Genomic DNA, 25,256 nt, shown 5'->3' with positions numbered 1-25,256 from the left:
CATGCTTTGTTATTTTATTGGGAAGAGTGTTTTATATCTCCTGTGTTTCTTTTTATATCATCAAGCTCACGTGAAGTCCTCTTAAATGTGGTCTCCTCCTCTGCCCCTCCGGGAATCTGGGCTCTCGCTTTCCCTGGATGCTGGAAGATTTCATATTTAGTACTCTGAATTCTGTCTAAAAACTTGAATTCAGAATTGACAACAGTAAAGCAAAATTGTTAGCATTGGTATCAAACAAAACCTTGAGTTTTTTAGGATGAAAATTATGAATGATGTAATGAAAAAAAGAAAATCAGAGACTCGAATGCAAAAATCACAGCATTTATTGAAACGAACTCTGATAAGAACTCATAGCAGAGTGAACTCTATTCAGAATGTGAGGTGGTTCATGGATTTCTTCCAGGTTTGAGACAGGAGAATGAGTTCATTTAAAGTAAATTGTTTTCTACCTGGGATTTAAAAACAGTTCAAACAATAAATAAATGTGTGTATGTACATATAAATACATACATAGAGGTGGATAAACAAATACATATTTACAGACATCCACAAATACACATTAGCATACACATGATGTGTATAAAATATGTACATACATATTAATAACATAGAAATTCATAAAACAAACATGAGAGTTTTTAAAAATGAAACATTTATGAAAAGCACACATATAGTTTCAAATTCTTTAAAGTTATTTTAAAGACATTAGTAAAAATCTTAATGCTGTCCTATCAGAGTACTTACCTAATGTGCATAATTGTACAGACCGTGTGAAGCACCAGAGACTTCTCTTTGCTTCATTTATTGTTTTATCTTCTTAGGTTTTCATTTTCTCACCAGATGTTTTTAATAACTCATGATGCATATGATTTCCTTACCTTTTTTGTGTATTTTGTTTTGTCTCACTGAGAAACAGGAACACTGTTGATATTGTAAGAAGCATGGGCATATTCATCTGGAAAATAAAAAGAAAGTTCATCCTTATTACGTCTCCAACTTTCTATAACCAGATGATGTCAGATATAATTATACTAGGTCTAACCCTTCCAGTAATTCTGCAAGAAAGTCAATTCCTTCTATTTTCTAAATCCAGGAACGTTGTATTGAAGTTTAAGGTACTTGACAAAGTACATTCAATTAGTAAATGACAGAGTCAGAATTCAAAGACTGCTTTACAGGGGTTTCCCTGTGATCCAGTGGTTAAGAATCTACCTTCAAATGCAGAGGACGCAAGATTGATCGCTTGTGGGGGAACCAGGATCCCACATGCTATAGGGTTATTGAGTTTGCGTCCTGCCACGAAGACCCAGCACAGCCAAAAAAACAAAAGAATGACAAAAAACCCCACCCAAAATCCCCAAAGACTTGTTGACAAACTTTTCATGACATTCAACAAGAAATTAATAGCACTAACCTTCCAGGGAACTTTTTTAAAATCTTCTGAACAGCCTCTTAGTAACTGCTTTGAAACCTAATCTATCAAGATTTGCCTATAATATTTCAGAATATTTCTCACTCTTCCTCTCAAATTAAAGTCCATAGATGTAGCATGGAATGGTTAGTCTCGGCCATTAACAACAAAAATAACAGCAACAAGACCTGGAAGCTTAGCTGGTTTGTATTTCAAATTAAGGGAGTGCCTTTTCATTATATCAAAAGGATTCTAGGTGTTGAAAAATTCTGGCAAATAGAAAAAGGCCCAGTAAGAAGTTTATATATATATATATATATATATATATATATATATATATATAAAATGGAATAAAAAAAACAATATGTAAAGTAAACCCAGATATTGAAGACCAAGGATGATTTTCGAAAATTAAGTAGTTCAGGGAATCCTAGATACAGATATAACTTCCAGTAGTTTTAAAGCATGGTTGTTGCCCACCTACCTTTTTCATAATAATCGTAGACAATGACTGGGGCTGGCTGAATGTTTGCCACATGGTTGATTTCCTCAACAGAGAAGGTGAAACTCTTTGCTGTATCTGAAACCTGTAAAGATACAGATTATAAATACACCAGAGCAGGCCTGCAAAAAATAAAACCACAGAGCAAATTATTTCCAGAAGTTTATGATAAATCCAGGGTGTCATGATCTTACATAATGGCAAAATAATGAGTTGCTGCTAAGTCACTTCAGTCGTGTCCGACTCTGTGTGACCCATAGACGGCAGCCCACCGGGCTCCCCGTCCCTGGGATTCCAGGCAAGAACACTGGAGTGGGTTGCCATTTCCTTCTCCAATGCAGGAAAGTGAAAAGTGAAAGTGAAGTCTCTCAGTCGTGTCTGACCCATAGCGACCCCATGGACTGCAGCCCACCAGGCTCCTTGGGATTTTCCACGCAAGAGTACTGGAGTGGGGTGCCATTGCCTTCTCCAAAATAATGAGTTAAGTAACATTAAATTGTGTAAAATGTTGTTTCACCGATTATATTGAAGTACAAGAAAGTTGAAAACGTTACAAAAATGTAGGCATTTGTGTGGATATTAATGATGTATACACAGAAAGGATGAGTCTGAAACTCATCCCAGCCTCTGCTGGAGTTCAAGTCAAATTATAAAAGAATTGTACATCTTTGACTAGACTATGTTAGATGCTGTGAGGAATAAAAGAATGGGGAAATGATGCTTCTAAACTTGAGAATCATCCAGTTAGCCAAGGTATGTATGAAATAGCATAGTATTTAAGAGGGAAAAGATAATTAGTGGGGTGGAAGTACACTGATCACCTTTAACATCTCACATAGTTTTGACAAACCCTATCATGTATATTTAGGAGAATTTGAAGCATTCAGTTACCCTCAGAAGAAAAAGAAAGCCGTGGATAAAAAAATTATTGTCAACTTACATTTTCCAGGTAGAAAAGAACATGGTCATTCTTGAATTCACTCTTCATTACTTGGCCATTGTTTTCAAGCTTTAAGGAAATTGGCAGGGAGGGATAAATATGAAAAAGCATCATTCCCGAATTGAATGTTTCATGCTTTTTCTCTAATCAGTATCAAGAAGTTATTTTATGCAACATTCCCTTGTGCCATGATGTTTTCATAAATACAAGTCAGAACTAAATTTAAAAAATAGGTTACGAACTATTGGAAATAATGACTTCTAATTGCTATAAATCAAGAATCCATTCCACCACTGTTTTAGCAAAAATATGAGTGTGAACTGTGAATGTTTGTTTAAGTGAAGAATTACACAGCTTGGCTTTGCTAACCAACTGTTTCATCAACACACTAGTGCTTTCTGGAGATTGAAAGACTGGGCTTCTCTTACTTACCTCTTCAATGGATGACATGACTGGAGTAAATCCTGATAGCATTTTTACATCAACAAGGACCATGTTGGAGTTACTGTGAGTTCCTGTATATCTGAAATTTAAAAACAAAACACTAACTTAGACATCATTTTAGAAGAGTGACTTAACCTTATGGCAAGGATATGAGTACATTGATGCCAATTGGCTTTAAGCCTGGAGGAGAGGCAAAAGCTGGAGAAAAAACATCTGAAGATAGTCACTCTCATACATCTGGAAACAAGCACAATTAGAGTGATCGTGGCTGAGGTGATTCAAAGCAACATAAATTAGAGTAAAGAATGAATGGACCTAATCTCCCCAAATCCTGCTTTTAAACTTACTTGAGGCTTTAAAGTCAGAACTTATAGACTTAACTTTTAAACTTATATTACACATATGGTGGCTCAGTGGGTAAAAATATGCCTGTAATGCTGGAGAAACAAGGGACACAGATTCCATCCTTGGGTCAGGAAGATCACCTAGAGAAGGGCATGGCAACCCACTCCAGTATTCTTGCCTGAAGAATCCCGAGGATGGAGGAGCCTTGTGGACTGCAGGCCACGAGGGTGCAAAGAGTTGGATATGACTGAAGTGACTGAGCACAGCACACATACTTATGTCAGCTTTAGATTCTGTGCAACACTTAGAAGAGACTCGTATCTAAAAAGCAGGATGTTGGCAAAATCATACAACAGACATGCCCCCAAGAGATCTTCTAGGTTATATCCACAACTTGGGATAAGATTGTTGGGACATGAAGTTGAGGGCTGTGTATTATATTATTAGCATTAGTGTTCAACAGATTTTCATTTTGAAATCCTGAGAAAAACCCCAAAACTAATTTTACTCAATGTTTCTCCACACATTAACCAAGACTAAAACTCTTCGGTGCCTATAAATTATATTTTAATTCAAGAGAATTACTTTGCTTTTCTACACTGAAAAACATCTAAAATTTTGCTTTGTATACAGTTATATTAATGATTAAATAAATGTTAGCAGGTTTTCTCTTTTTGACACACCCATGCTTGTCTTTAGAAAGAAAACTGTATCTCTGTTGTGCAAAACTGACACACAAAAAGGTGGAAGCACTGCTGAAGGATTAATGTGGCAGAAGCTTTCCAACTGCAAATCAGTACAGATTATATTTGCATACCTCTAACTTTGATTTAGTTGAAAATGTACTAAATTTGATGTGGGCACAGAGAGTACCATCAACATGTGATTATTGTCAATAATATATAAATATCTTTTATACAATTTAAAGATTACTTTCCATTTATAGTTATTACAAAATATTGGCTATATCCCCCAGGGCTGTACAATACATCCTTGGGTCTATCTTACACCCTCCATGGTTTGTACCTCCCACTCCTGCATCCTCAGACTCCCCCTCCCCCTTCTCCCCACTGGTAATCATTAGTTTGTTCTTTATTTCTGTAAGTCCACCTCTTTTTTGTTAAATTCAGTAGTTCATTGTATTTTTTAGATTCCATATGTAAGTGATATCGTACAGTATTTGTCCTTCTCTGTCTGACTTATTTCACTTAGCATGTACTTTGTGCTTAGTCTCCCAGATATGCCCGCCAGGCTCCTTTGTCCATGGGATTCTCTAGGCAAGAATACTGGAGTGGGTTGCCATGCCCTCCTTCAGGGGATCTTCCCAACCCAGGGACTGAACCCAGGTCTCCCACATTGCAGGCGGATTCTTTACTGTCTGAGCCAGCAAGGAAGCTCTTCATTAGGCCCTCCAAGTCCATCTATGGGCTTCTTTATCCATTCTTTCGCTGATGTACACTTAGGTTGCTTTCATGTCTTGGTGATCGTAAATAATGCTACTATGAACATTGGAGTACATGTGTCTTTTCAAACTAGTGCTTTTGATATTTTGTTAGTGTTTAAAATAATTCTTTTCTGATGCACCACTTTCTCTCTAACCTGAGAGTTGACATCAAAATGGGACACTTACCTGAGGGTTACTGTCAGGTCAAAATTACTCTGGAATACATCCGAAGAGTTTTTCTTTACTATTTGTAAGGAAAGGGAAAATCCAGATTCCTTTTTAGGTAGTAGCACATTATACTTCATGGTAGCCTAGAAAGGATCAGATCAGATCAGTTGCTCAGTCGTGTCCAACTCTTTGCAAAGTGTAAAAAAAAAAAAAAAAATGCATCTATCTATCCTGTAGTAAAAATTGAAGCACTTATTGTTTTTTCTTATTTCCATTATTGCTGTTGTTATTTAGTCGCTAAGTTGTGTCTGACTCTTTGCAACCCCATGGACTATAGCTCACTGAGCTCCTTTGTCCATGGGATTTCCTAGGCAAGAATACTGGAGTTGATTGCCATTTCCTTCTCCAGGGGATCTTCCTGAACCAGGGATTGAACCCCTGTCTATCCAGATGGATTCTTTACCACTGAACCACCAGGGAAGCCCTCATTTCCATTATTAATGCACTTTATTTTATAACTTCATTATCAGGGAATAAGGCTACATCTAATCATTTGATTGTCAGAAGACACAAGAATCTTTAACAATGTAATCTAATTAAAATATTAGAACACCCTCAAACGCTGACATTCCTCAAGAAACTTCTCAGTTATCCAGTTATGTTTAAGAATAGGTAGCTTTTTACAAAATAACTTTAGTTTTCAGCTGTTGAGTGGAAAATATCAATGAAGGAAAGTGTAGTCATGAAAATATGCAAGAGTAAAATAGTACTTCATACATAACTGAAAAGATAGTCTGTGTTTTTTACTGGCAAACACTCATCTTCCTCACAGAATTCCATTACCTGGATAAATGCACAACCTCGTCCTTCCACATCTACTGTGTATTGTCCACCTGCTTTTGTTAGTTCTGAACGTTGAACCAGTAAGTGATTATCACCATTAACCTGGAAAATCTTGTTGAATTCTTCACTGCTTAAGCTGACAGTGACTTGATCATCAGAGAAGATTAAATTCATGTAGCGGGTTATGGCAAGAAGGCAGACGGGCGTATCCTGCACAGAACAGTACAAGCAGCATTCCAAGCTCTGTTATGATGCAATATTAGTCATCATGTGGCCATGAACTTTAAATCAACCCATAGAAATATTTCTGACATGTCAACAGAACACCAAGAAACAGTATTCTAAACAACAGGAAAAACAGATTTGCTTGTGCTAATTGTTGTCACTTTCTTCAGCAGTTCTTAATTAGATCTAAAAGTCTTCTCAATAATTTTATAATATCCATGTGAAATAGTGCTCAATCTTTTCTAAAAATTAAGGTGTTATGTAATTTGGTTGCCATAGATAATGTTTATGTTCAACTGTCTTCAAAGATGGGAAGTCAGAATCCAGAAAGGATGTTGGGAGATTCACTAACATATGGTTTTACTCAGAAACTAAGACTGAAAAAAAGAAAGGAAGGAAGGAAATGATTTTCCTTGTGGGAATAAAACTTGCATTTCTTTGCAACAAATTTTTTTGCCTATTAAAGAAGGACATAAGCCATTGTTTTTGATACCCATTTCTTTGGCTATTCATTCATTTGCTTTTTCCAATGTATAGACCACAGAAGTAGGGAGAAATATTACTTCTTGGCTGACGTGAAGTAACGGTTTGACCAAAGTATTCTTATTGTCAGGGCTCTTGTGTTTATAACAACCATCCTTTCTAGACTTTCGTTCTATTTTTACTGTGTAAATGGAGATATAAATCAGGCATACATTCCCTGAGAGGGGATTTTATTTTATTCATTTATTCACATTTATTCACAGAAAATTCCTAGTAGAGTTCCTGGTATACAAGAACTGCCCAATAAATGCTTGTTGACTAAATATTGGGTCACCTGTAGAGACGTGGATGGACCTAGAGACTATCATACACAGTGAAGTAAATCAGAAAGAAAAAACCCAAATATTGTATATTAATGCATACATGTGGTATCTCGAAAAATGGTACAGATCAACCTATGTGCAGGGCAGGAATAGACACACAGATGTGGAGAATGGATGTGTGGACATGGGGTGGAGGAAGAAGTGGTGGAATGAATTGGGAGATTTGGATTGGCATAATTACACTACCATGTGTAAAATAGATAGCTAGTAGCACAGGGAGTTTACTCAAACTCATGTCCATCGAGTCAGTGATGCCATCCAGCCATCTGTGATTCATGGGGTTGCAAGGAGTTGGACACGACTAAGCGACTGAACTGAACTGAGCACAGGGAGATCAGCTCGGTGCTCTGTGATGACTTAAAGGGGTGGACTGGGGTGGGGGTAGGCGGGAGGTCTAAGAGGGAGGGGCTATATGTATACATATAGCTGATTTGTTTCATTACACAGCAGAAACCAATCCATTGCAAAGCAACTAAACCCCAATAAAGATGATTTATAATAGCAAATATTCCTTGTCTCAGAAGGTATTTCCTACCTTTGGCATTTTTATTATATATATCTATATAATATATTATCTACATTATTATAGAGTGGCATCTTTTGCATTGAACATATTGTGGTTATGTTAGTAGATCCACACCAATCACCTGAGGGGAGGAGAAGCCTCCGTGAGAATTCATCTGTTGGGCAAGCCACTGAACAATCTTACTAGCGTAGGTCAGGTCAGGGTTTTTCTGGGAAATGATAGCCAACAGCACATAGCAAGTCTTCTCTATCTCAGCAGAAGGTGCCCAAGGAATAAAGAGTGGAGATGCCTCTGTCTTGAGTTTCTTCGCTTTTCCCCAATATATCACATTATCTGGGAAGAAAAGAAGAATTTTCACACAATCCCTATGAAAAGAAAGATGCAAATGCCATCCTTGACCTCTGTTATGGGTTCATTGTGCCCCTCAAAATCCATATGTTCAAGGCTCTACTCCCTAGAACCTCAGAATGGAACTGTATTTGGATATAGGGCTTTTAAAGGGGTGAATAAGTTAAAATGAAGCCATTTAGATGGGTCTTAGTACTTAGCAACTAAACAACAACAACAACACATGTATCCTTATCAGAAGAGATAATTTGGACTCATGAAGAGGGCACCAGGAACGTGTGTACATGGGAAAAGACATGTGAAGATGGTTAGAGAAGATGGCCATCCACAAACTAAGCACAATGGCCTCAGAAGACATCATACCCGCTGACATTTTGATCTTGGAATTCCAGCTCTAGAACCATGAGGAAAATAAATCTCTGTCATTTAAACCACCCACTATAGAGTATTTTATTGGGCTGGTCAAAAAGTTCATTCAGGTTTTTATGGAAAAACTCAAATGAACTTTTTGGCCAATCCAATATTATGGCAGCCCTAGCGAACTAATGCAACTTCAGATAGCAACTTCCTAAGGTCAAAGTTTTTGACCTTAAGTTCAAGGCCAAAGTTTCATAAGCAGTTTTTATTATCTGCAGTCACTCCACTTGATTTTCTTTACTTCACTCACTTGAGAAGAAATGAGCAGAAAAGAAAAAGAGGAAACTAGAAAATATATAATGTTTTGTTTTTTTAAAAAGTCACTCAGAAATTTCATAAGATAAATAGAAATATTCTAGAAAAGAGAGGGTTCCTATGTGATTGCTCAGTTTCATCAGTTTATTCTTAGGGTCATCTCCACTAACAAAGAAGTGAAGTGAATTGAAGTGAAAGTTGCTCAGTCGTGTCTGACTCTTGGCGATGCCATGGACTGTAGCCCATGAGGTTCCTCTGTCCATGGGATTCTCCAGGCAAGAAAACTGGAGTGGGTTGCCATTTCCTCCTCCAGGGGATCTTTCCCACCCAGGGATCAAACCCTGGTCTCCTGCATTTCAGGCAGATTATTTGCCTGAAAGCCCCTCCATTAGCAAAAATGAATAATAATACTTACTTAATTTTGTAGCAGATTGATCCAGGGTCCGGAGTAAGGATTCCACTTTCTCCTCTTTTCCAGCCAATGCAAAAGCATAAGCTAGAACTGCAAGGTTGTAGCCATTTCTGACACCATTTTCCAAGGCCTCTTCTAAGCAAAAGAGCCCATTTCGTAGAGCGGGAAACTAGTCAAGAAGAACAATTCATTTTAAGATGATGCTTGAATACTTACTTGTAAGCTTGACTGTTTAAACTAATCATTCTTTATAATGTATATAATATACCCTTGAAGTATATTTTACATGCAAACCTGTTCATTTCTGTACATGTGAATTATATTTTATAAATATCATTAAAATTCATTTTTAATGGATTATCAGTATTTGAAAAAATTTAAGTAGTATGAAAATGGCAATCTCTGTCTGACTGGTTGTAATTTAGTTAATGATGTAAATGTTTTCTATGTGTCAAAGTATACATATTTATTTTTAGAGCTAAGATATTTTACACTAATGCCCAAAATAAGAGCTCGTATTTCTAAAGATGGTTTTTGAGGTATACCAATGACCCTGAAAATTCCTAGGATCTTATTTCAAGAATAGATTTTGCAATTGGATAATCTGAACTTTGGATTGAGAGGCAGCCAAGATGAACCACACTTAAGCTGAAAATGTTTACACACTGAGTTGGTTAGACAAATAGAATATCAGGTTATAGTTATACTTGGAATAAGAGTTCTTAATCTGAAATTAATAGCTGAACTTCAGGAGATATATGGATACTGAAATGGTATGAAACACTTGTATAAGTGTGCATATGTATATCTTCTCTAGGGAAAAACTCAATAGTGTTCATCAACGGTTTCTATGAATCAAAAAGGTCATGCTAGTGGTAAAGAACCTGTCTGCCAATGCAGGAGACCTAAGAGATGTGAGTTTAATCCCTGGGTCTGGAAAATCCCCTGGTGGAGGAAATAGCAACCCACTCCAGTATTTTCACCTGGAAAATCCCATGGACAGAAGAGCCTGGCAGGCTACAGTCTATAGGGTCTCGAAGAGTTGGACATGACTGAAGCAACTTAGCATGCATGAATAAAAAATTTTGGGAGTGTTAATTTAAAGAGTGGTGGTGAATTAATTATTCTTTTGATGTTTCACCCAGTCCAGGAATTTTAAATCACTCTGAATTGATAGTCAAATTCATGTGCATTCAGCTGACTGATACTAAAAGACAGTGGGACCCATACAGTGAAATTGAGTCCAGCTTCAAGGAATGCAGCAACGATATAGGCAGTGAGTACAACGTCCTCTTCATCTCCAACCTAAACACAAAGGAACCATGAGTTATATAGGACAGCAGAGCACCAAAGAACGGCTATGCTTCTGAAGGGAAACTAGATAGGAAAGAAACACTGGGACAGATATCATTAAATTTTTTTTTTTTTTTGGCCACGCTGCAGCATATGGAGAATACCAAGTGATATATCTAAATATGGACAGGAAAAGGGAAAGAACAGGTCTATCAAGGACAGACTTCATTCTATTTGCATTTTGACCTGAGGCAAGTGAGGTCCTCATGCTTTGATTTAAGGAGGTATTGGATCAGTGCTCCATTTAAACAATATAAATTATGAGATCCTCTTCCTGAACTGGCTTACCATCCATAAATAGAAATAAATAATGTTTGCTTCAAATTTATAAACTGTTTCCTCTCTAGGTTATTTTTCAGTCCCCTCTCTCCTATTTTCAGTTTATCTACTCAAGGAGACTGGTTCTAAGAAAGGACTGAGAACAGTAAGACAAATAATAGATTCAAGAGGAATTCAGTGTAGGCTGAGGGTAACATGCAGGCAGCAGTAATAATGGCTTTGATTTACATACCACAAGCCTATCAAGGCAGCAGAAGGAATAATATTCATGAGTGTACTCATGGTCCCAAGAGCTGGATAAGGCAGGTAATGCAAAGGAGAAAGAAAAGCTTACTTGTGTGAATCACTCACCTCCCAGGCATTGCTGAAAAGCTTGCCATCACTTTTAAAGCAACCATCTATTTTCTGTTTGCTTGCAAGCCAGATCAAGGTCTCCCTTTGAACCAGTTCATCAATGAAGACATATTTCTTCATTCCCGCAAATGTCTTAAAAGTAAGAGCACTGAGCCTGTAAAGCCAATTGTCAGTTAGACAGAAATTAGATAAGAAAGAAATGGTGTCAGCTTCCCATCAGGTCCGTCATCACTGACTGCTTTGGGTCATGGGTGGATCTGATCTGGCTGAGAGCGACTGTAACAAGTCTTGATTGACAGCAGTTCTTTCCTTTGGACCAGTAAACTGTTATGAACAGCAATATGTGAAAGTAAGAGCATGTAATTTCCAGCACGTTTATGCACAAATTTCTATAGAATCCATCAGATTGTCCATACATGAAGAAAGAATGGAATGGGTGTAATTAGGTGCTTTGGAGCCTTTTAGTTTTACTTTCCTCAGTCTACATGGGGCCGAGAGAGGCAGACTAAGATGTGCCATTTACCACAGACTGGAAATATTGGTGGGGGTGTCATTAAATGACCAGACATCTAAGCAATCTATTATGAGACTTTCAGTACATTGTTGCTTTAAAGTTGGAATAATCAAATATTTTAGTTTTAACTGATTCACCTCTAGGAATTCACTTTGAAACACAAAAGTGTTGCTTTCAAATCCCCACCAAACACAGTTCCCCTCAGCCCCTCACACGTCCTCTTCAGATCATTCTTGTATTATTTAAAATAAAAATTTCATCTCTTACCGTATGCTTCCTTCCTGATTCCTCTGCCAAAACACACTATAGGAACCATCCAAGTTTTTGAAAGACAACTGCTTCTGATAACCTAAAATACAACATGGTAGGAAATTATTCTTTAAGAAAGTTAGAAGAAAAATAATGGTGTAGTAACAGCCCCGTGTTTTGGTAATAGACGGACATAAATGACTAGATGATCATTTAAATTTTAATTTCTGAAACTCAGGTTCTCCATCCATAGGGAGAAAAGATAGCTTCTACCTTATAGGGTTTTAATTACAAGTAAGATATTCCATGTGACTATATCTAACTCAATAGTTGTCTGATATTACTAATTGTTTAGTTTTTTTCCTTGGGGTTATTTCATTTCAGTGTTATTTTTCTGAAAAAAAGAATAAAATAAATTATACTCCTGAACTTTTCTTTGATATCACATTTACAAGATCTTTCTAAATGCAAAACGAATCACTTCATCTCAATGGAATGCAATTGAGCAAACAAATACAGAAGTTGATAAATGAACTGTTTATAGCTACCATTAATAACAATAACAAAACCCACTAACAAAGTAGCTTGGCAAGATATTAGGCATTAAAAAAACCCTGAGCTCATAATGCGAAACAGTACCGGTCTGAATTGTGAAGCCAAATGACCATAGAGATATTGAATTCCAAAAAAGCCCCCAAACAAACAAAAACCCCAAAATAGAGCTAGGACTCAGAGTGACTCAGTTCTTCAGATATACTTTTTCCCCATGAGACTACCTCATAATAGCAACTTTATGACATCTTTATATTAGTAATGATTTATTTAATCTATTATAGGCAGAAATTACTTCAATCTTCTCACCATTAAATAAGAAGAATAAAGCTTTAGATTTAACTTCCTCTGTTAGTTGTTTAGTAGATTTCAGATAGTCTAGGATGTAGGTATTAGATGCTAGCAGGGCAATATTCTGTTCTCCACCTCCATAGGGCATTTGGAAAAGATTCTCCAGATTCTGTATTGCAAGTCCTAGAATATCCCCTAAAAACAGGACAAACAATGTTACTGCTCGTTAAACTTGGCATCTCAGCATTAATGACAATAGGTGAAAGAGGCATAGTGGAAGGAAAGAACATTTTAAAATAGGTCTAAAAGGTGGAAACAAGGAATGTTTTCATGAAGTAATTCTAAAGAGGGTGAAGTGAAAGAGGTTTCTGGTATGAAAAATGTTTTGGAAAATCTCCTATTACCACAGAGAGAAGGAATTTAAGAAAGTGTGTTTGTTCACTTGATTGCTTGCTGGTTTGTTTTTTTGAGAAGCTGACCCTGTGAATTATATAATGTAATCCATTTCTTTCCCCAAAATGTAGATGTTAATAATAGACAAAGAAAGCTGACTTCTCTGGAACAGTTTTCTCCTTTACTGAGGAAATTTCCAGCATTTCTAACAAAGTGTATTCTGATCTCCAAAGGTATATTTAATATTTCAGATGGACAGGCTACAATAGGACTCTTTGTTTTCTAAACACCAATTATCATTCAGCAGAAAAAATATCTTCTAGGGACATAGATTAAAAAAATTTTTTTTTAAATTGAAGTATAACTGCTTTACAATGTTGTGTTACATGAATCAGCTCTTAATACATGTATACATATATCCCCTCCCTCTTGAGCCTCCCTCCTACCCACTCCCCCATCTGACCTTTCTAGGTCATCACAGAGTACTGAGCCGAACACTCTGTGCTGTACAGCAGGTTCCCACTAGCTATCTATTTTACCCATGGTTGTCTATACCCTCTCAGTTCATTGCACAGGGGCATGGATTTAAAAATGGTGCTGTAAGTCCTTCAGATCCCATGCAGAAACATAGGAGATCATCCTCAACAATAATTCCCTCCAACTGATACTGTAAGAAAAGTATCTCCATCCTTTGAAGTTTTTTTTTTTTTTTACCACCTCAACTAAGATTTTCAAATCACTGTGAAACAAAAAATTTAACCAACTTACCCATAACAGTGAAAAAGGCCCTGGTTGATCCTTCTACAACATTATTTGTCAAATTCAAATCTACCTGCCTGGAGACTTTGGTGCCTGGAAAGGAAAAATATCAATAAAACAAATAATGTTTGGCTTTCTTTCATAAACAATAGTAGCAGGTTTGTGGGACAAACATATCAGAAAATATATTCCATTATTTGTATTTATTTTATAAGTTGCTTGTTTGAAGTTTTTTGAGGTTTGAGATAAAAACTTGAGGTTTTTATCTAGTTTAGAATAACAATACATTTAGAAAATGGCATATAAATCTGCAAGTTAGAGATGGCCTCTATTATCTATCAGTTTAGTGCCTGAACTACTTATGTATGAAAAAAAAAGTAAAAACTACTGATTATGACATATGGAACATTACACACAAAAGGTAAAACTTGGGGACTCTTACTTGGCATTAAAATCAAATCATCAGGAAATCCTCTGGCAGTCCAGTGGTTAGGACTCAGTGCTTTTACTGCTAAGACCTGATTTGATCCCTGTCTAGGGACTAAGATCCTGTAAGATGTGCAGTGTGGCAAAAAAAAAAAAAAATTATGTTAATAAGAAATTAAAAAAAAATCAGATCATCATCAACCACATAAAGCAATACTCATGAGGCCCATAAAACTGGCTATTGAAGGTCAGTGATTTTCTATGGCTGTTTCATCCCAGGAGTACAGAAGCAAATGTTACATTATGGACTGCTTACATTATGTGCTGTTTGGGCATAATCTTGACTTTCCTCTGCCCAAAATCGTGCCACTTTCACATGCAAAATGAGCTCCACCCACCCCACCCCCCAAAAAGTTCACAAGATGGAAGAAGTAGGCTGAGACAGATCGATGTCATAGATGGACAACAAAAAATAACCTCATAAATGTCTTTTATATTTACTAAAACTATACAATGAAGACTGGGACTGAAATGAAATAATCCTCCATTGGATACTCAGAATAAAGTCACCGAAGTCCTCAGTATAGCAATAAAGTAGAAGAAGAGGAAATAAATAGACCTGTGGATAAATTTCCTTTAGGACTATTTTGACCGTGTAGAAGATCCTACAGCACATGGGAATCTGCTCAATGTTACATGGCAGCCTGGATGATGGGAATTTGGGGGAGAATGGATACATGTATATGTATGGCTGAGTCTTTTCGCTGTTCTCCCAAAACTATCACAATGTTGTTAATTTGCTATTAGTTCAGTTCAGTTGCTCAGTCGTGTCCGACTCTTTGCAACCCCATGAATCGCAGCATGCCAGGCCTCCCTGTCCATCACCAACTCCCAGAGTTCACCCAAACTCATGTGAATCAAGTTGGTGATGAGATTCAGCCATCTCATCCTCTGTCATCCCCTTCTCCTCCTGCCCCCAATCCCTCCCAGCATCAGAGTCTTTTCCAATGAGTCAACTCTTCACATGAGGTGGCCAAAGTATTGGAGTTTCAGCCTCAGCATCAGTCCTTCCAATGAACACCCAGGACTGATCTCCTTTAGGATGGACTGGTTGGATCTCCTTGCAGTCCAAGGGACTCTCAAGAGTCTTCTCCAACACCACAGTTCAAAAGCATCAATTCTTTGGCACTCAGCTTTCTTCACAGTCCATCTCTCACATCCATACAGGACCACTGGAAAAACCATAGCCTTGACTAGACGGACCTTTGTTGGCAAAGTAATATCTCTGCTTTTGAATATGCTATCTAGGTTGGTCATAACTTTCCTTCCAAGGAGTAAGCGTCTTTTAATTTCATGGCTGCAATCACCATCTGCAGTGATTTTAGAGCCCCCCAAAATAAAGTCTGACACTGTTTCCACTGTTTCCCCATCTATGTCCCATGAAGTGATGGGACCAGATGCCAAGATCTTTGTTTTCTGAATGTTGAGCTTTAAGCCAATTTTTTCACTCTCTTCTTTCACTTTCATCAAGAGGCTTCTTAGTTCCTCTTCATTTTTGCCATAAGAGTGGTGTCATCTGCATATCTGAGGTTATTGATATTTCTCCCAGCAATCTTGATTCCAGCTTATGCTTCTTCCAGCCCAGCCTTTCTCATGATGTACTCTGCATATAAGTTAATTGGCTATACCCCAGTACAAGATAAAAAAGTTAAAAAAGAAAAGATCCTCTTACCTTGTGTACAGATAAGGAAACTTTGAGTCATCTCTTTTTCAATACCTTCAGGCTATCAAAGAGTAAAGTAAACAGAAAGAAGCATAAAGTCAGGGGTCTGGGTCATCTTTCCACACAGAAAAAGCAACCACATGTCAGCTCACATAGGCATGGCTGGCTCATGGTTGTCGCTGGAGAAGATCCATTCATTGTCCCCTTCTGTTTATATCTGCAAGTCACTGTATGTTACCAACACCCACTTTGGCTCTGTGTTCCCATAGTTCTTTGAGGGATGGAGATAACTTCAGTGTCTTAGTGGAACAAACTCAGTTTCCCTGGCACTGTCCAGCTTCTCCAGTAGACAAACAAAAGTGTTTTGCAAAGTAAGAACATGCCAAAAGGTGAGGTGAGAGGATGCCATTGACGAGCAGTGATTCTTTTAGAGGATGATGAGGCCTGCACAGGCATGTAGATTTGTCTCTTGGATTTGAGAGTCAGTTAAAGGAAGAGAGGGAAGAGGATCAGGTGTATAGCAAGCATCATGAGTCAGGAGCAAACAAAAAATCTAAGCCTGTTTCACGAGTTACACTTTTCTATCCTGGGTTAAGTGTTGATTAAAGAATGGATGAATTTTATTGCCATTTTAATTTATTTAAAATGGCATATCTTGTGTCAATAGTGAGAGTGAAAGTGTTAGTTGCTCAGTCATGTCCAACTGTTTGTCAACAGCAATTACGGTCAATTAAGTCTCTTTACAGAGAATGTCCTTTATTATTTAACCTATTGCATGCATGCTAAGTCACTTCTCGTGTCCATCTCTTGTGACCCTATGGACTGTAGGGTAGCCCGCCAGGCTCCTCTGTCATTGGGATTCTTCAGGCAAGAACCCTGGAGTGGGTTGCCATTTCCTCCTCCAGGAGATCTTCTCAACCCAGGGATGGAACATGAGTCTCTTACGTCTCCTGCATTGGCAGTGGGTTCTTTCCCGTTAGCACCACCTGGGAAGCCCATGATACTCTCTATTTTGTACGTGGAAGGGCTTGATAGTTTTGCATGTGCTTACCTGTACCAACAGACTTTTGATCACAGTATCTTTCCAGTTCAGGTTCTGCCTCTCAGGTGCTTCATTTGGGCAAGCACTACTTTGCTTGGACTCAGCAACTACAGTGATATTCACTTTACCTGAAAAACATTCCCAAATATAAATTACATTGACCACTGGCCCCTTCTGTGAAAGGACATGATTAAAAGTCTATAAATCACTTCTTGAATCAGACAAACCGAATCTTACCATCATATTTATGCTTGGACCAAAATAACTCATTCTTTCTCCTGCCTGGAGATAATATGATGTCCTTTTCTATCTCTTTCAAGATTCCTTACATGAAGTAATTGATTCACTTCCCTAACTAGAGCTTAAGAAAATGTGGAAAATGTTGGCTTTGCAGAATATTCTATTTTTTTCCACAAAAGTGAGTGACTTCACTTTCCTTTCCTTACACCATACGTGCGTGCATGCTAAGTCAGTTCAGTCGTGTCCACCTCTTCGCACCTGCCATGGACTGTGTAGCCCACCAGGCTCCTTTGTCCATGGAATTTTCCAGGCAAGAATACTGGAATGGATTGCCATTTCCTTCTTCAGAGATATTCCTGACCCAGGGATAGAACTTACCTCTCTTATGTCTCCTGCATTGGCAAGTGGATTCGTTATCACTAGCACCACCAAGGAAGCCCTATCTGGGAAGCCATCTGGGAGGTCACTGGGAAGTGATATCATAGGTCATAATTAAAATGGATCTCCAATTTTCTTGTGAAAATTAGAGAAATAAAAAATATAATACTTTTAGTTTCATATTATCTGTATGCCTATTGTGAAGTCACTCAGTTGTGTCCAACTCTTTGCGATCCCATGGACTGTAGCCTACCACGCTCCTCTGTCTATGGGATTTTCCAGGTGAGAGTACTGGAGTGGGTTGCCATTATATACCTATGCACAACCAATACACTGTTCTTTATTTTTTGTTAGTGTGTTTTGTTTCTTTTTTAACATAGATTTTTGACACTCCACTCTTAGAACTGTGTCCTCCTCTTAAAGCCATAAAACCATACAAGTCAGTACAGTATTCTATCTCAATTGCCAGCGGAAGATTTTTGAAAACCTTGTATAGCTACAGAAATTGAGAAACTTAAAATCTAATAGGAAAACTAGTCTTATGCAGACCAATGTCAGGTGAATTAAAGTGATCTCATAAATTACTCTGTATTGCTAAAGGAATATAATAAATATAGGATATGAAATAAAGGAAATTTTACTTTTTGATATTAGTGATAATGATGAGAATGTGTCTACTACATCTATACTTCTTGTTTACTAGATTCTTTTTAACTTTTCCCTTCCCTTGTATTTTTAACAAGATATTGTCAAATTTAGTTTTATATATTGCAGATAATCTATGCATTGAGACTCTAATCTTCTCTGTGTTTAATTCCCATCTGAGTGTTCAGTGTTTTGGTTGTCTCATAACACATCTAGTAGATTTACAAATCCTGGCAATCATTGAGATTGAGGAGCAATTTTTGTCTAGGTAACATGAGTTCCTGATGGCAAGTGAAGAAGCAAATGAGAAGGGAAGAAACTGAGCAGCATTAATGAAAATATGGTTTTCACTTGGGTTATGATACATGGACTTGATGGGTAATGCAAATTAGCCTTTGCATTGTATTTCAATCACATTCTGCTTTTAAACAAATGGAGGATGGGTTTGCTCCACATAAGCATTAGCAAAACCAGAAATTAGATTATGAAAATAGGATTTTAATTGAGACCCTAAAAAAATGAGAATTTTTAAAAACATAAATTTCAAATGTGAGGGATAAAGTTATCTCTGTATAGAGGATTTAAGGGAAACAGCTGCTGCTGCTGATGCTAAGTCTCTTCAGCTATGTCCGACTCTGTGCGGCCCCATAGAAGGCAGCCCACCAGGCTCCGCCTTCCCTGGGATTCTCCAGGCAAGAACACTAGAGTGGCTTGCCATTTCCTTCTCCAATGCATGAAAGTGAAAAGTGAAAGTGAAGTCGCTCAGTCGTATGGGACTCTTAGCGACCCCATGGACTGCAGCCTACCAGGCTCCTCCGTCCATGGGATTTTCCAGGCAAGAGTACTGGAGTGGGGTGCCATTGCCTTCTCTTAGGCAATAAAAATAGACTGGTTTTTCAGGAGAGATTGGCATGGACACATAGTTACTTACCCAGCTTCTTAGGAGTAACAGTCCAGACATATGTCTTTTTCTCTGAAGCTTGGATAATCTCACTGCTGTTGTCTCTAGGGGTACTGATATCTGCCTCAAAATCCTGAGATGCTTCTAGTTGAGTGAAAATCTAAAATAACAGTCATGAAGTGAGAGCGGCACTTTAAATATTTTGCTGTCACTATTCCTCCTCCAATCTTGAGAAAATTCTACTTTACTTGTTTTATATCATCAAAAATAAACGATACAAATGACTCCTCTCATAAGAAGATAAATCTGGCATAACACTTACTATAAAATGACTTTCTTATAGCAGTATTTAAATCACTGCTGTGAATTAAAGCAAATTTTTGTTTGCTTTTCAAAGATTTTTTTTTTATGTGGACCATTTTTTAAAAGTTTTTATCGAATTTGTTACAACATTGCTTCTGTTTTATGTTTTGTTTTTTTTGGCTATGAAGCATGTGGGATCTTCTCTCACTGACCACGAATTGAACCCTTACCTCCTGCATTGGAAGGCAAAACCTTAACTACTAGACTGCCAGGGAAACCCTAGCAACTGTTTTTGTTTGAGGAAAAATCTTATGACTCTATAGTACCATTTTGTATTTGAGAAAAAAAAAAGAATATGGCAACATTCAAGAAATCTCTTGGCCTTGTTAGATTTTGACTCCAGATCAAAGGGAATAATTTACCTCTACACAGGTATTCAGGTAGCTGAAGACACTGACAATCAGATCAGACCGTTCATTCCGAACAACTGAAGAGGGGGAGGTTATTTCAACAAAGAAAGGTTGGGAGGCTTCCAGAGAAGCTATTGATGAAATGCCAAATCCAGCCTCACCGTTCACACAGAAGCCACTTGCTTCCCATTGCGTTATAGTATCAGGGATGGTGAATGAAAGATTTGCTGAACCGGAGGAGCTACAAAGAGAGATTATAGGTAAAATGCATCCTTTGTCTAAACCAGGAACCTAAATTTAATCCAGAGCAAACAAAAAAGTATTAACTGAAGGTTAAAAATGAGCCATAGATCAGTATCATTAGATCTTTGTCAGGGTGTTAGATCAGTATTTTGAGAGCTGGATTTCTAAATCCAGCTAAAATTTAATCTTAAAAAGGTCACATTTCTCTAAACACATTATTTTTTCTAATTCATGCAGCTTGCATCTATCTGCATGAAATGAACAGACAAGAAACAGTACTAGAGGAAAAGTAAAATAAAATATGTGGTCAGTACATATAAGTGAATGGTGTTTTGTATTTTACCGACATGGTTCTTCTTTATATACTCAGAAATAAAGTTTAGGAAATAAAGACAAAAAGAAAATAGAAATAAAGATATATAGGAAAGAAAACTTAAAAGCTTACTCAATGCTGACCAGGTCCCAAATCCATGTTTCTGGAAAGTTTGTTCTTACTGTTTCAATTATAACCCGTTCTATGGAGTCAAAATTCTCCCTTGTGACTTCACTAGCTAAAAGAAAAGAGAAATGTTTTAAAGAGAGAGAATAAAAAACGTTCCAATGACACATCCATAAGCTATGTCTCTGACCGCACATGCTTAGTGGGACATGATATAGGGGTTGCTGCTGGGTCTCAGTGTCAATAAACGTACATCTCAGCCTAAATGTCAGTGTTTTGATGCTCAAATCAGTCCCGTTATTAAAATAAGAGCAACACACACACACACACACACACACACACACACATCATCCAACATTTTTCCTCCAGGGTCAAATTTAGAGAAAGTCATGTCTATTTATTGAATGGTGTTTCTCGTCTGACATTCTGGTGTCTGCCAGGAAACAATTTGGTATTGGCCAATTCCATCATCCTAATGACTAAAGTTTCTAATGACATTAACATTGCTAATTTCTTTTTTTTTAATTTATTGAAGGATACGTGCTTTATGGAATTTTGCTGTTTTCTGTCAAATCTCAACATGAATCAGCCATAGGTATACATATATCCCCTCCCTTTTGAACCTCCCTCCCCTCCCTCTCCCCATCCCACCCCTCTAGGTTGATACAGAGCCCCTGTTTGAGTTTCCTGAGCCATACAGCAAATTCCCGTTGGCTATTTATTTCACATACGGTAATGTAAGTTTCCATGTTCTTCTTTCCATCCATCTCACCCTCTCCTTCCCTCTCCCTGTGTCCATAAGTCTATTTTCCATGTCTGCTTCTCCACTGCTGCCCTGTAAACAAATTCTTCAGTACCATTTTTCTAGATTCTGTAAATATGTGTTAGAATATGATATTTATCTTTCTCTTTCTGACTCACTTTACTCTGTATAATAGCTTCTAGGTTCATCCACCTCATCAGAACCGACTCAAATGTGTTTCTTTTTATGGCTTAGTAATATTCCATTCTGTATATGTACCACAACTTCTTTATCCATTTATCTATTGATGGACATCTAGGTTGCTTCCATGTTCTAGCTATCGTAAATAGTGCTACAATGAACAATGGGATACATGTGTCTTTTTCGATTTTGGTTTCCTCAGAGTATATGCCTAGGATTGGGATTGCTGTTTCATATGGTGGTTTTATTCCTAGTTTTTAAAGGAATCTCCATACCGTCTTCCATAGTGGCTGTATCAATTTACATTCCCACCAACAGTAACATTGCTAATTTCTGAAGAACATTTTTTTTGTTTCCTTGGCCTCTGGGCTATATTTGGCATTAAAAAAACTTCTGTTTTTAAATTGAAGTATAGTTGATTAACAATGCTGGGTTACTTTCTTCTATACAATAAACTGACTCTTTTATACACACACACACACACACACACATATACATTCTTTTTTATATTTGGCATTCTTTTTTCCTATTTTTTGGCCATGCCACATGGCTTATGGGATCTTAGTTCCCCCATCAGGGATTGAACACGTACCCCCTGCATCACCAGGGAAGCCAAAAATGGATGGGTATTTGAACACATTTCTCTGATGCCTGCTGTTTGGTCATCTGAGAATCAGAATGCTCTCTGCCTTGAACTATGTATTCTGATCTACACATAATAAGGGCATCTCCTCCTATCATTATGATTGCCCTCCTGTACATTTCTGCTGTTGTGTTCTACCATAAAAATAAACTTCCTCTCATACCTGAAGTGAATTCTTCCTTTTAGCTAATATCATTCCCACTTACCTTATTCTGCTTTATTCAGCTGCAGGATGTATGTGAAGTGAAGTCGCTCAGTCGTGCCCGACTCTTTGCGACCCCATGGACAGTAGCCTGCACCAAGCTCCTCCATCCATGGGATTTTCCAGGCAAGAGTACTGGAGTGGGTTGCCATTTCCTTCTCCAGGGAATCTTCCTGACCCAGGGATCAAACCCAGGTCTCCCGCATTGTAGACAGACGCTTTACCGTCTGAGCCACCAGGGAAGTCGGATGTATAGTCGTAGACAAACACATGACATATTGCACATGTAAAAATCTCAGTTTTGGATAGTCATACAAAATACAACCAATTCCATGAATCCTTTTAACCAACCCCCCCGCCCCCCCAAATCCAGGTTACCTACATGCAATTTTCAATGGGGCACTGTACATGGGTGCATATCCTCCCGATTCTAGATAGAGCGGCCCACGGTATGGCATGCTTGTCTCTGTTGAACATACTTCTGGTTTCCGGTAATGGAGATTGGTGAAGACTTTCAGACCCATATCCTTCAAAGAAATAAATAGCAAAGGAAAAGTTGAGCAGTCTCTTTATACAAGACCTTAAAAAAAGTCATCAACTGTATTATAATTAAAAAAATATATGATAAATATACATGTTTTCTTTGCTAGCAAGCAAGGGTCTGGTATATTACAAGTCAAGTCACCTGTCTTTGATATGTGAAGTCTCTAAAATTGGAGGAAACATGATAATCATTATGATTATTCAGCACTTGTGTTCTGCGATTTTGCTAAGGGTTTTACATTATTCTCCATTTGATTTTAAGGGACAAATATTTATGAGATGTTATCGTTGCCTTAATTAACATCACACACACACATGAACATATGTGTATGAGACACAGCCAGTAAATTGGAGCTCTGGGACTTGAAAGAAAATGTCTGATTCTATTCCCCTTTCTTTCTATAGCTGTGGTGGCAACCCATGCTAGTATTTTTGCCTGGAGAATCCCAGGGATAGAGGAGTCTGGTGGCCTGCCGTCTATGGGGTCGCACAGAATTGGACACGACTGAAGCGACTTAGCAGCAGCCCCAGCAGACTTCAATCATAACGATTCCTTTAGGGAATTCCCCAGTGATCCAGTGGTTAAGACTTTGCCTTCCAGTGCAGGGGGTGTCAGTTTGATCCCTGGTTGAAGAGCTAAGATCCCATATACCTTGTGGCCGAAAAACCAAAACATAAAACAGAAGCGGTATTGTAACAAATTCCATAAAGACTAAAAAAAAAGGTCCACATTAAAAAAAAATCTTTTAAAAAAATACCCTTTTAGGAAGCCTCAGAATATTCCAGTGATAGCCTTTGTATAAATGGAGCTGAGGCTCTATGTTAGCCTCCTGAGTTGATGATTTCTGCATAAAATTTATTACAATACCTTGAAGATTGTCTCATTGCTTCTAACATCAAGTTTTAACTTTAACATCAACATCATCATTTCAGCCACCCCATAATTTTTTTTCCACAGAGAAAAAAAATCAACAAAAATGAATATCTTCTTTATAAGACAATTTCTGAGTGATGTAAAGCACATTACTGACCTCAGTCTCAAAGAAAAGGAGGTGTTAGTCACTTGGTCATGTCTGACTTTTTGGGACCCCCCCCCACCGGACTGTAGCCCACCAAACTTTTCTGTCCATTCTCCAGGCAAGAATAATGGAGTGGGTTGCCATTCCCTTCTCCAGGGGATCTTCCCAACCCAAGGATCAAACCCAGGTCTCCTGCATTGCAGACAGATTCTTTACTGCACAAATAATAAAACATAGATTTGCATTCGGTGCATACATACATGGTCATGTCTGACTCTTTTGTGACCCCATGGCCTGTAACCCACCAGGCTCCTCTGTCCACAGAATTTTCCAGGCAAGAATACTGGAGTGGGTTGTCATTTCCTTCTCCAAGATATGCATTAGGAAAACTAAGATTAAAATTGATGTGCAATAATTTTTTTAAAGTATTTTTTTGATGTGGACTATTTTAAAAGTCTTTATGTACTTTGTTACAATATTGCTTCTGCTTTATGTTTTGGGGTTTTATTGGCCTCAAGGCATTTGGGATCTTAGCTTTTCAACCAGGGATTGAACCCACACCCCTGGCTTTGAAAGGTGAAGTCTTAACCACTGGACCACCAGGGAAGTCCCCTCATGCAGCAATTTTAAAGCCTAAAATGATCTTACCTTGACAATATCATAGATGTCTCCATCCCCATGGTTGCTTACAGGTATATAATACAAGCCATTGTAAAACATATCTTTCTGAGGAATGCAAGGGTCTAGCTTGCCATCATCAAGGTTGAGACCACGATAGAAATAACCATACAGTTCTGTATTTGGGAGCATATTGTACACCTGGAAGAAAAATATCATGGTTTCTAATTATTTGAAATATTGTTTTTGTAGTGGCAAAATTGGCAACTTTTTGTGCTATAACCATTTATTCTTCATTTAAAAATACATCAACACGTAATTATTTTATAATCCTTATACATTTTAATTTATTTTCAGTTTTATATTTTGATATGGTTTAAGGGAAAAAGAGTCCATTTAAAAATTTATTTACTAAAAACAAATAAAAAATTTAAAATCAAGTAAAATGAAGTAAATAAACATGTAAAACAGACAAGTTGCTATGTTTCCATGAATAAGCATAATAATCAAATCTGAATCTGTTTCCAGGCAGCCAAGGCAAAAAAGAAACTATTCAATATGTAAATTTCATTATCAAAAATAGAAAAGCATATATTCTAGTAACACATAATATATAATTGCTCATATATGATTTAAAAAAATTTTATT

General features: G+C 37.5%; 1 protein-coding gene across 1 annotated transcript; it reads right to left on the bottom strand.

The window, feature by feature from the left end:
• Nucleotides 1–305: 305 nt before the first annotated feature.
• On the bottom strand, nt 306–22,967 carry LOC133248157 (ovostatin homolog 2-like). Its single transcript, XM_061417954.1, has 20 exons — nt 22,811–22,967; nt 20,647–20,752; nt 19,971–20,199; nt 19,276–19,405; nt 17,091–17,209; nt 16,049–16,100; nt 13,900–13,983; nt 12,757–12,933; nt 11,914–11,995; nt 11,130–11,286; nt 10,377–10,451; nt 9,150–9,315; nt 7,836–8,047; nt 6,098–6,307; nt 5,273–5,397; nt 3,286–3,376; nt 2,854–2,922; nt 1,896–1,998; nt 879–955; nt 306–449 (listed from the first exon to the last, which is right to left on the bottom strand). The coding sequence occupies exons 1-19, from the start codon at nt 22,950–22,952 to the stop codon at nt 903–905; spliced, it is 2,382 nt and encodes a 793-aa protein (XP_061273938.1). The 5' UTR covers nt 22,953–22,967; the 3' UTR covers nt 306–449; nt 879–902.
• Nucleotides 22,968–25,256: the final 2,289 nt, after the last annotated feature.

This window comes from Bos javanicus, chromosome 5, assembly GCF_032452875.1.
Source record: "Bos javanicus breed banteng chromosome 5, ARS-OSU_banteng_1.0, whole genome shotgun sequence".
Lineage (NCBI taxonomy): Eukaryota > Metazoa > Chordata > Mammalia > Artiodactyla > Bovidae > Bos > Bos javanicus.
Note: the sequence above shows the minus strand (reverse complement) of the source record. Positions and strands in the feature narration are given on the sequence as shown.